Here is a 12,833-nt window from a genome sequence, read left to right as displayed (position 1 = left end):
TTTCCAAGGAGTAAGCATTTTTTAATTTCATGGCTGCAATCACCATCTGCAGTGATTTTGGAGCCCCAAAACATGAAGTCTGACACTGTTTCCACTGTTTCCCCATCTATTTCCCATGAAGTAATGGAACCAGATGCCACGATCTCAGTTTTCTGAACGTTGAGCTTTAAGCCAACTTTTTCACGCTCGTCTTTCACTTTCATCAAGAGGCTCTTTAGTTCCTCTTCACTTTCTGCCATGAGGGTGGTGTCATCTGCATATCTGAGGTATTGATATTTCTCCCGGCAATCTTGATTCCAGCTTGTGCTTTCTCACATGCCTCAGCATTTTTCATGATGATAACTTCTATAAGTTATAATAAGCAGGTGACAATATAACTTGGATGTACTCCTTTTCCTTGTTTGGAACAGTATGTTGTCAATGTCCATTCTAACTGTTGCTTACTGATGCCATACAGGTTTCTCAAGAAAGGTCAGGTGGTCTGGTATGTCCATCTCTTTCAGATTTCCCACAGTTTATTGTGATCCACATAGTCAAAGCCTTTGGCATAGTCAATTAAGCAGAAATAAGTGTTTTTCTGGAACTCTCTTTGTTTTTCGAGGATCCAGCAGATGTTGGCAATTTCATCTCTGGTTCCTCTAACTTTTCTAAATCCAGCTTGAACATCTGGAAGTTCATGGTTCACGTATTGCTGAAGCCTGGCTTGGAGAATTTTGAGCATTACATTATTGGGGTGTGAGATGAGTGCAATTATGTGGTGGTTTGCCCATTCTTTGGCACTGCCTTTCTTTGGGATTGGAATGAAAACTGACCTTTTCCAGTCCCGTGGCCACTGCTGAATTTTCCAAATTTACTGGCATATTTAGTGCAGCACTTTCACAGCATCATCTTTCAGGATTTGAAATAACTCAACTGGAATATCATCACCTCCACTAGCTTTGTTTGTAGTGATGCTTTCTAAGGCCCAACTTGACTTCACATTCCAGGATGTCTGGCTCTAGGTGAGTGATCACACCATCGTGATTATCTGGGTCATGAAGATCTTTTTTGTGCAGTTCTTCTGTGTATTCTTGCCACCTCATCTTAATATCTTCTGCTTCTGTTAGGTCCATACCATTTCTGTTCCTACTTTACACACGGAAATACTGACTCCCGCAAGGTCACACGGGTAACAAGATGGAGAAGAGAGCTTGTTGAATCCTGCTGCCGCATGTTCATTCCGCATACCATTGGCTCACCCACTCTGGAGTCTCTGAACCTACAGCAGGGCTTATGGGGGAGCACCAGGGGCTGGTTCTCTGTGACAGCTTTCATCCTATTCCCTCAGTCAGTTCAGCTCAGTCGCTCAGTCGTGTCCAACCCTTTGTGACCCCATGGGCTGCAGCACACCAGGCCTCCCTGTCCATCACCAACTCCTGGAGCTTACTCAAACTCATATCCATTGAGTCCATTGAGTCGGTGATGCCATCCAACCATCTCATCCTCTGTCATCCCCTTCTCCTCCCACCTTCAATCTTTCCCAGCATCGGGGTCTTTTCCAATGAGTCAGTTCTTTGCATCAGGTGGCCAAAGTATCAGAGTTTCAGCTTCAGCATCCGTTCTTCCAATGAATATTCAGGACTGATTTCCTTTAGGATGGACTGGCTGGATCTCCTTGCAGTCCAAGGGACTCTCAAGAGTCTTCTCCAACACCACAGTTCAAAAGCACCAATTTTTTGGCGCTCAGCTTTCTGTGTAGTCCAACTCTCACATCCATACATGACTACTGGAAAAACCATAGCCTGACTAGATGGACCTTTGTTGGCAAAGTAATGTCTCTGCTTTTTAACATGCTGTCTTAGTTGGTCGTAACTTTTCTTCCAAAGAGCAAGTATCTTTTAATTTCATGGCTGCAGTCACCATCTGCAGTGATTTTGGAGCTCAAAAAATAAAGTCAACCACTGTTTCCCCATCTATTTGCCATGTATTGATGGGACCGGATGCCATGATCTTCGTTTTCTGAATGTTGAGTTTTAAGCCAACTTTTTCACTCTCCTCTTTCACTTTCATCTAGAGGCTCTTTAGTTCTTCTTCACTTTCTGCCATAAGGGTGGTGTCATCTGCATATCTGAGGCTATTTGATATTTCTCCTCGCAATCTTGATTCCAGCTTAGGCTTCATCCAGTCCAGCAATTCTCATTGTGTACTCTGCATATAAGTTAAATAAGCAGGGTGACAATATACAACTCTGACGTACTCCTTTCATGATTTGGAATCAGTCTGTTGTTCCAGGTCCAGTTCTAACTGTTGCTTCTTGACCTGCATGCAGGTCAGGTGGTCTGGTATTTCCATCTCTTGAAGAATTCTCCAGAGTTTTTTGTGGTTCACACAGTCAGTCAAAGGCTTTGGCATAGTCAATAAAGCAGAAGTAGATGTCTTTTCTGGAACTCTCTTGCTTTTTTGATGATCCAGCGGATGTTGGCAATATGATCTCTGGTTCCTCTGCCTTTTATAAATCCAGTTTGAACATCTGGAAGTTCATGGTTCACTTACTGTTCAAGTCTGGCTTGGAGAATTTTGAGCATTACTTTACTAGTGTGTGAGATGAGTGCAGTTGTGAGGTAGTTTAAGCATTCTTTGCAATTGCCTTTCTTTGGGATTGGAATGAAAACTGACATTTTCCAGTCTTGTGGCCATTGCTGAGTTTTCCAAATTTGCTGACATATTTAGTGCAGCACTTTCATAATCACCTTTTAGGATTTGAAACAGCTCAACTGGAATTCCATCACCTCCAACTAGCTTTGTTCGTAGTGATGCTTTCTAAGGCCCACTTCTCTTTGCATTCCAGGATGTCTCGGTCTAGGTCAGTGAACGTACCATCATGATTATCTGGGTCATGATATTTTTTGTACAGTTCTGTGTATTCTTGCCACCTCTTCTTAATATCTTCTGCTTCTGTTTAGGTCCATACCATTTCTATCCTTAATTGTGCCCATCTTTGCCTGAAATGTTCCCTGGGTATCTCTAATTTTCTTGAAGAGATCTCCAGTCTTTCCCTTTCTATTGTTTTCCTCTATTTCTTTGTATTAATTGCAGAGGAAGGCTTTCTTATCTTTCCTTGCTTTTCTTTGGAACTCTGCATTTAAATGGGAATATCTTTCCTTTTTTCCTTTGCATTTCTCTTCTCTTCTTTTCATAGCTGTTTGTAAGACCTATTCAGACAACCATTTTTCCTTTCTGCATTTCTTTTTCTTGGGGATGGTCTTGATCACTGCCTCCTGTACAATATCATGAACCTCCATCTATAGTTCTTCAGGCACTTTATCAGATCTGATCACTTGAATCTATTTGTCACATACACTGTATAGTCATAAGGGATTTGATTTAGTGGTTTCCCCCACATTCTTCAATTTCAGTCTGAATTTGGCAATAAGGAGTTCATGATCTGAGCCACAGTCAGTTCCCAGTCTTGTTTTTGCTGACTGAATAGAGCTTCTCCATCTTTGGCTGCAAAGAATATAATCAATCTGATTTCAGTATTGACCACCTGGTGATGTCCATGTGTAGAGTCTTCTCTTGTGTTGTTGGAAGATGGTGTTTGCTATGACCAGTGCATTCTCTTGGCAAAACTCTGTTAGCCTTTGACCTGCTTCATTCTGTTCTCCAAGGCCAAATTTGCCCCTTACTCCAGGTATCTCTTGACTTCCTGCTTTTGCATTCCAGTTCCTTATAATGAAAAGGACATATTTTTTTGGGTGTTAGTTCTAGAAGGTCTTGTAGGTCTTCATAGAACCATTCAACTTCAGTTTCTTCAGTGTTACTGGTCAGGGCATAGACTTGGATTACTGTGGTATTGAATGGTTTGCCTTGGAAACGAACAGAGATCATTCTGTCATTTTTGAGATTGCATCCAAGTACTGCCTTTTGGACTCTTTTGTTGACTATGATGGCTACTCCATTTCTTCTAAGGGATTTTTGCCCACAGTAGTAGATATAATGGTCATCCGAGTTAAATTCACCCATTTTGGTCCATTTTAGTTCACTGATTCCTAAAATGTCGATGTTCACTCTTGCTGTCTCCTGTTTGACCACTTCCAATTTGCCTTGATTCATGGACCTAACATTCCAGGTTCCTATGCAATATTGCTCTTACAGCATCAGACTTTACTTCCATCACCAGTGACATCCTGAACTGGCTGTTGTTTTTGCTTTGGCTCCATCTTTTTATTATTTCTGGAGTTAGTTCTCCACTGATCTCCAGTAGCATGTTGGACACCTACTGACCTGGGGAGATCATCTTTCAATGTCCTATATTTTTGCCTTTTCATACTGTTCATGGGGTTTTCAAGGCACGAATATTGAAGTGGTTTGCCATTCCCTTCTCCAGTGGACCACGTTTTGTCCACCATGATCCACCACGATCTGTCCTTCTTAGGTGGCCCCACATGGCATGGCTTATAGTTTCATTGAGTTAGATAAGGCTGTGGTCCATTTGATCAGATTGGTTAGTTTGCTGTGATTGTGGTTTTAAGTCTGTTTGCCCTTTGATGGAGAAGGATAAGAGGCTTATGGAAGCTTTCTGATGGGAGAGACTGACTGAAAGGGGAAACTGGGTCTTGCTCTGATGGTCAGGGCCATGCTCAGTAAATCTTTAATCCAATATTCTGTTGAAGGTTGGGGCTGTGTCCCCTCCCTGCTGTTTGACCTGATGCCAAACTATGGTGGAGGTGATGAAGATAATCGCGATGAATGCTACACTCAGTGCCCTCAATGCTACAGCAGGCCACCGCCAACCCAGGCTCCGCCAGAGACTCCCGGCCACTCACGGGCAAGTCTGGGTCCGTCTCTTGTGGGGTCACTGCTCCCTTCTCCTGGGTCTGGTGCACAAGGTTCTGCTTGTGCCCACCCAGAGTCTGTTTCCGCATCCTGTGTAAGCTCTAGTGGCTCTGTGGTGGGTTAATGGTGACCTCCTCCAAGAGGGCTCATGCCACACCCAGGTCTACTGCACCCAGAGTCCTTGCCCCTGCAGCGGCCCACTGCCGACCCGGACCTCCACAGGAGACGCTCAGACACAGTTCTGTCTCAGTCTCTGTGGGGTCTCTGGGTCCCGGTGCGCACAAAGTATGTTTGAGCCCTCTGAGTGTCTCTGGTGGTTATGCGGTTTGACTCCAAACGCAAATTGCACCCGTCCTACCGTCTTGCTGGGGCTTTTCCTTTGTCTTTGGAAGTGGGATATCTCCTCAAAGCTGCTCCAGCACCACACAGCCACCGCTCCAGTGGCTTCCCTGGTAGCTCAGCTGGTAAAGAATCTTATTGCTACAAGCTTCATTTTGTTACTTGCTAGGACAAGGCTAGAGCAGGCCTTTGTTTCTGACATTCTGTGCTTGGCCTGCACAGTTATGTCTGTTCTGGAAACATGAAAGCAAAATTATATAATGATAGATTATGCCACTTTTAAAAAAGAATAATGTCAGTGTAGAAAAATATGAGATCAATTCAGTAATAAACCCCAGATGTCAGAGTGGGGTGTTAGTAGAGATACATTCTACTCCAAAATAATTTCACTTAAATTTCTGTATCCTAAAGAAATATATCTTTTATTTATTTGCAAAGGAACTATTGATGGTTCTATATAGGACAAAATAATGTAATTTCCTAAAACTAGAATGATCTAAGGTAGTCACGTGGGTACAGGTACAGGTGACTGTGCTTGGTCGCTCAGTCATGTCTGACTCTTTGTGTCCATAGCCCACCAGGCTCTATGTCCATGAAAATTCTGCGGGCAAGAATATTGGAGTGGGTTGCCATGCCCTCCTCTTGTGGATCTTCCCAAACCGGGGATGGAACCTAGGTCTCCTGCATTGCAGGCAGATTCTTTACCATCTGAGCCACCAGGAAGCCCACATGTATGTATACATACATACATACATACAATCCGAATATTGATTAGGATTAAAATCACATATAGTGAATGTTTTGTATGCAGATCTCAGAAATTGTAAACAGTAAATTCTTAAGCTCCTCTGTTCATAGACTATTAGCATTGATTATTCTCACTTGAAGTATTTCTCAAAGAGTATTCTGTCTTAAATTTCAATAAAACAAAAAGAGAAGTCCCTTTTGTTGTAGAGCATTATCATCATACCAATCTAAAATACAATTTGTATTCAATAAACAGAGTACTTCAGAAAGAAGTAATAATTTATAAGGAAAATTTAAAAAAATTAAATATCATTCCTAGGAAATAATTTCATTTCCTAGCTATGCTAAAATAAATATCAACTTTGCTTCTTGGCTTCAATTATAATGTTGGAATTATAGTGAATGTAGAAAGTGATGTTCCTTTCCAGTTTACCTGGATGTCATAGATATTATGGAGTAGGAAATGCAACCTACTCCAGGATTCTTGCCTGGAAAATTTCCATCGACTGAAGAGTCTGGTGGGCTACAGTCCATGGGGTCACGAAGAGTTGGACACGACTGAGCACACACAGGCAAAGTGCTTGGATATTGAACCTCAGATAAAATATGAAGAACAGCTTGCAGAGTCTGACAGATGAGCTGTCTCTGCCAGATGCAGCAATAATGGCCCAATCTCAGCCACGGCCGTAGTCCTTGCAGCCATGACTTCTGGAGCATTTACCTATAGGTAGGCCATGAGTGGCCTCCTTTTCAGACATTTTTCTCAATTAGTACTCCAAACTTCAGAGCACATTTTATCAAACCGGTTTTGTAGACAAAAGAACTGTGACTTGCAACAGACAATATCAGCTTAGTACCACATCCTAGGCAGTGGTGGAGCTGAGAAAATGCTACTTCTACACATATCAGCCTGGGGTCCAATATAAAGTTGGGGAGTGGATGTTCTTGAGTTCTTTGGAGTAGAGAGGCGGTGAAAAGGGTTTACCTGATCTTGGCATAGCAGTTGTTAACATTGGAAAGAAAAGATGATTTAGGTCAAAGATTTTACTTTCATTGAACAAGATAAATAATCAAGTGACCTTATGGTGGCATTTCATTCATTAGCCAAGAAGCAGCACCACATGGAATATGCATTCTCGTTACATTTGAGTCTTCTCTTTTCTTATTTCCATTTGTTTATAGCAAGGAAATCTCCCTGGTGGCGATGGTTCACAAACTTGATTACCAATTTGGCTTGGTTTGATCTGGTTGTTAAACCTGGCCCAGCATTCTGCAAAGCTAAATAACTAGGCAGACACCATCCTGGTTGATTTAAGGAGTCTTGCTCTTTGGGGGCATGAATGCATTTGGCTGTTTGTGTTAACTGCATGGCAGTTTAGGTGGGTTTGTCCCTCTACTGCAAGTGAGCATGAGAAAGCATCAACCTCTTTTTGTTCCCTGAATTTATTATTATTAAATGGAGGTCTGTTGTGTGACATCTTTGATGTCTGATGAACAAAATTTGGTGAGATCAAAGAGTGCAGAATTTGAAGGTAGCCCACCCCAAAATAACTCTACATTTTATATTTTGACTATGGGTTCCAAAAAATGGTGGAATTTAGATAGCTTTAACATTTGACAGTAGATTTCAAAAGAGACACATATACCTAAGACACCTTACACTTTGTTTTCAAAGCTTAAATTGGTCAGGTCCAATTGCATTACCTAACCAAACTTCGGTCCATTTGCCCACATGCAGTAAAGCCAATCTACTGACATTGAGTTGTGGCAAAGGAAAGTAAAGCATTAATTGCAGGGTCCCAAGCAAGGAGTCCCGGGAGGTAGTGCTTAACGAGTGATTAATATTATATATATGGAATCTGGAAAGATGGTACTGATGAAATTATTTGCAGGGCAGCAGTGGAGACAGACATAGAGAACAGACTTGTGGACACAGTGAGGGTGGGAGGAAGGAGAGGGTGGGGTGTTTGGAGAGAGTGACATGCAGACAAATTAACATATATACAGTAGACAGCCAATGAGCATTTGCTGCATGATTCAGAGGACTCACACCATGTTGATGTTGGGCAGAAAACCTACACAACACTGTAAGCCAATTATGCTTCAATTAAAAGTAAATATATATGCATTTTTAAAAAGACCCAAACTCCCCAGTGGCTTTCAGGGGAAGATTTTTAAAGACAGGTAAGGAAAGGGGGTTGTGACATATGTGATCAGCTCATGGACATTCTTCTGATTGGTTGGTGATGAGATAATCAGCAGTCAACATCATCAAGCTTCTGATTCCAACCAGTCTGGGATCTATGTGCTTATGGGCAGCATACAGTTAACTTCTTCCACCTGGTGGAGGTTTTCATATTTTCAAAACAGCTCAAAGGACGTGGCTCAAAATAAAATCTGTGGCCCCTGAGGAGTGCTGAAGGTCCTTAACTTTTATGGCTAAACTTGCTATTTTGCTTTATTTTGTGTTTTTCCTTTTTTTTTTTTTTTTGCATTTTTTCACTTCTATGATTAAATTTACTCTTTGGAACTCGGGGAAGGCCTAGGAAGCTAAAGTTTCTCTATAGACAGGAGACAAGTGGAGGGCATGGCGCAGGGGAGTCTCTTCCAGGAAGGTCCCGTGTGATCCTGCTTGGTTTCATATGGTTTCCTCTTTGAAGGCAGAGACAAAAGGAATTCTTTACAGATGACTTGTGATGGTCTTTCAAATTGTCATGAAACTTCAGGACAGAGATGGATGTACAGCTGTTAATGTACCAAGATTGGCAAGATGGCAGAGGTGAGAGGGAAGTAGATTCTATAATAGGAGGCAGCTAGATTCATTTCATCTGAAACCCACCCATTGTTTTTAAAGTACAGTAAACTCTGGGGCTTCCCCAGGAGCTTAGTGGTAAAGAATACACTTGCAATCCAGGAGCCAAAGGAAAAGCAGGTTTGATCTCTGGGTTGGGAAGATCCTTTGGAGAAGGAAATGGCAACCCACTCCAGTATTCTTGTCTGTAGAATCCCATGGACAGAGGAGCGTACAGGTGCTACAGTCAATGGGGCCTCAAAGAGTCAGACACGACTGAAGCGACTTAGTGTGAGTTTACGCACAGTAAACTCTGGCCTTCCCAGGTGGGAAGCCTGCTACTGCTGCTGCTGAGTCGCTTCAGTCGTATCCGACTCTGTGCGACCCTGTAGATGGCAGCCCACCAGGCTCCCCCGTCCCTGGGATTCTCCAGGCAAGAACACTGGAGTGGGTTGCCATGTCCTTTTCCAATGCATGAAAGTGAAAAGTGAAAGTGAAGTCACTCAGTCGTGTCCGACTCCCAGCGACCCCATGGACTGCAGCCTACCAGGCTCCTCCATCCATGGGATTTTCCAGGCAAGAGTACTGGAGTGGGGAGCCATGGCCTTCTCCGGTGGGAAGCCTGGGAAGTGGTAAAGAATCCACTTGCCAAGCAGGAGAAGTGGATTTAATCCCTGGGTCAGGAAGATCCCCTGCAGAAGGAAATGGCAACCCACTTCAGTACTCTTGCCTGGGAAATCCCATGGACAGAGGAGCCTGGTGGGCTACAGTCCACGGGGTCGCAAAGAGCCAGGTACAACTAAGCAACTAAACAGCAGAGCAGTAAACAGTGTTAAAGAGAGGTTTGCCAGGACGACTGGAGAAGGTGCATTGGGATGCACTTCCTGCCTGTTGGAGATTGTGCTGTGTTTATGCAAGCTGCCTCGCCTACATGTCTTTTTAAAATGAATAAGTCATTAGTAACATATCTATAATTGATGTATGTGTATACAACAACATCATCCATTTTTTGGTTTTCCTGCTTTCTGATATTTACATTAAAAAGAACACCATGAAAAAGAAGTCATACTCCTTATAACAAGTTTCTTTGCTCTCATGCTGACTCCTTCTAGCATGAAGCCAGATGCCCACGGTTGAGAAACCACCCCTCCTATCTTGTGGCAGGTGGTGTTGGAGTGTTTCCCCAAGCACCTCCTAAATGCTGATAACTTGGGGCAGCTGGACAAAGCACAGTGAACACAGATCAAAATTTGAATCCCCACAATCTTGTCCTGGCCACAGTGGAGAATAGCTATCCTGCCTGCAGACTCTTCATTTTCTTAGGCTTGAGTTTTGCATTGGTGGTTCAGCAGTGAAGAATCTGCCTACAGTGCAGGAGATGCAGGTTCAATCCCTGGGTTGGGAAGATCCCCTGGAGGAGGGCATGGCAACCCACTCCAGTATTCTTGCCTGGGAAATCCCATGGACAGAGGAGCCTGGCAGGCTATAGTCCCTGGGGTTGCAACAAGTCGGACATGTCTAAGTAACTAACATTTTTGCATTTATTAGTTAAGGGTTTTGAACTCGAACACTGGTCAGATTCCGCACCCCCCACCAACTCTCAAGTTTTAGGGTCTAGGATTCTTTTTGTACATCCTGCAAGCTGGCATTGGGCTTGTTTGTCCTGGAAGTGAGGTTGTGTGTCTTGACTACTTGGAGATTAGGAAATGATTTAGGTGGGGGCTGAGCAACTTTCTAAAAGCAAGTCTTTGAAAGCAGCAGGTTTATAGCCAGTGTAATGCTGCCATTGAAGCTTAAACTACCCTACAAATAAGGAAAGTTTAGATGATGATGACTAATCCAGGCATTGAAGAGAAATTGTCACATGCCTCAAATGTTAGCAGAGTTGCTCTAAAGCAGCCATGAATTTGCATACTAACAAAGTGAAGCATCGTTTGCTCATTATTAGCCTGTGAGGTGAGAGCAGGAAGATGGTATTATGCAAACACATTGATTCCTTTCTCCGTTTTCTCTCAGGGTTTTCCAGGAAACACAAATGCAGACAGCGTGGTACACTACAGACTCCAGCCGACCTTCGAAGCCAGATTCCTGCGCTTCCTCCCCTTAACCTGGAGCCCCAAAGGCAGGATTGGGATGCGGATTGAAGTGTATGGATGTGCCTACAGTAAGTGGTGCTTATTCCTCAAATGAAGTTTTTGATGGAGTGTTGTGTTCTAAACACCAAATTGAAAATGGAACTTGACTTTTTCAGCTTTTTAAATATCTGTGCAGGCGGCACTGGTTTTATGAAAAGTCTTGATAATATTACAGTTATTTTAAGGTCGAATTCAGAGGAGGACCGGAAATGAGCCTTTAAATCTTAGATTCTCAGAGGTTAGCTGAGTACCTGTTATATAGTGGGCACTTCATAAAATGAACAGAGCTCAAATCAAGAGCAGTTATATTTATTGTGATTGATGGTTCTGTCTTCTGCCGCTGGGAACACAGGTGAGAACAGCTGTCCCCGTGTTCCCTGCTCCCCATGGGGACTCACTTTCCTCTCTACTTGCGTCGCTGTGGGAACTTCTTTTGAACATCACTTATGTTTTATGTCTTCTGGCTTTTCCCCACTGACAATGAAAGAAAAGATGCTGGCAGTCAATCTGAGCATAAAGACAAATGTAAAAGCGTTCCATGAAATACATGGGGGATCAAATCTACAGCTGCCATTTCGAAGGTCTAGAATATACTGGTATTTTGTAAGTGAACACAAAAATGAAAAAATTAATTTAAAATATAATCTTCTAGAAAACTGGAAGAGTGACCTGAAGAATAATAAGTTGGCTGGGAACATGTTGGGGTTTTTGTCACACTTCATTCTGTCCCTGATCAGAAGATTAACTCTGTAGAGAAGTGTGACCATAAGATATACCACACACAGGGTATTTAATATGTCAGATCCGACCTCCTACAACATTTTCTCATTCAACTCCCACTCTAACCAAATGAATTCAGTATAGTAGTAACCTCAATGCTTCAGAAAAGAAAGAAACCAAACCTTTGAGAAATTAGATGTTTGTGAGAGCTATTACATATTGCATCTAAGATTTAAAACTGTCTTTTTTCCTCATTTTGTGTTCACGACTACCATACTATTCAGACATTGATTTCTTTATTCCCTCACTTGTCATATGTGAATTTATTTATCTGCAGAGAACTGGATTGTATGTGGGGGACGCTTCTGAGATTATTTATTTCTTTGTCAGGAGTTTATGAGAAGTCATAAAATTGTACAAAGCAAATATAACATATTGTAACATGATCATGGGGCATGGGGAATAGAGGGTTGGGTTGGAAAAGGAAACTTTTTGACATTCAGTTTTCAAGCTAAAGGTCGTGGGCAGTGAGACAGGGGTAGGGATGGTGCTTATAAGATGAAACGACATATATAAACTGGAGGAGTAGGAATTTAGTGTTCTTGTGGTGCAGGGATGGATGTGGGCATGAGTTGTGGAACAGTGGAGAGATCAGTTCCACTTTGATAACCCCCCACAGACAGTGGGTGGCTCTGGAGCCGAGGCTCACCCACGCCACCCATCCCACACTCAAGGGTCACCTTTAGCCTCTGTTCCATACCCCTTCCTGATGGCATGTTTTGTTTGACTCTGCTTCCTAACCCCGCCTCACTCTCTAGTGTTTATGAGTCCTGGACCATTCAGCATAGATGGTGCTGGGTTGCCTCCCTCTTTCTGCTGATCATTTCCTTCCATCCTTTTGGTTCTGGGGCCTGTCAGTGTGCTCACTGCTGGGATGGCCATGACGCCTGATATTTAGAGTTTCTCTTTGATCCCATGAAATTAATGTCTCCTTCTCCCATTACTCTGGAAGCAACTTCAGGTTTACTGACTTCAAAGCAGAACATGCTCTTTGATGGGGCTTTGCCGTTAGCTTGATGTTCTTGGTGAGGAGCTACTACTCCAGTTTCTTGGGTTGGAGGTCAGTACCAGGAAGATCAAAGCTGCGTGTCTGCTGCCTGGAGGGGCCAGTTGACTGTACAGTTGTCATGGAACCTGCCTGCATCCTAAATTCAGCAAACACGAACTGTTGGGCACAAGGGACTCCTAGCGTAAAAATGCAAACAGGAAATAATCATCACTTGTAA

The 12,833-nt window shown here is 42.9% G+C and overlaps 1 protein-coding gene across 1 annotated transcript in view; it reads left to right on the top strand.

Moving 5' to 3' along the window:
• The window catches only part of LOC122453341 (contactin-associated protein-like 3), a 198,994-nt gene that overhangs the window by 98,337 nt on the left and 87,824 nt on the right, over positions 1-12,833 (top strand). The window contains exon 4 of the mRNA XM_043487328.1: positions 10,709-10,856. Within this exon, the coding sequence (XP_043343263.1) occupies positions 10,709-10,856 (148 nt within the window). The remainder of the gene's footprint in view (positions 1-10,708; positions 10,857-12,833) is intronic.

The sequence above is a fragment of the Cervus canadensis genome, chromosome 14 (genome assembly GCF_019320065.1).
Source record: "Cervus canadensis isolate Bull #8, Minnesota chromosome 14, ASM1932006v1, whole genome shotgun sequence".
NCBI lineage: Eukaryota > Metazoa > Chordata > Mammalia > Artiodactyla > Cervidae > Cervus > Cervus canadensis.
This window is presented reverse-complemented; position numbering and strand designations above follow the sequence as displayed.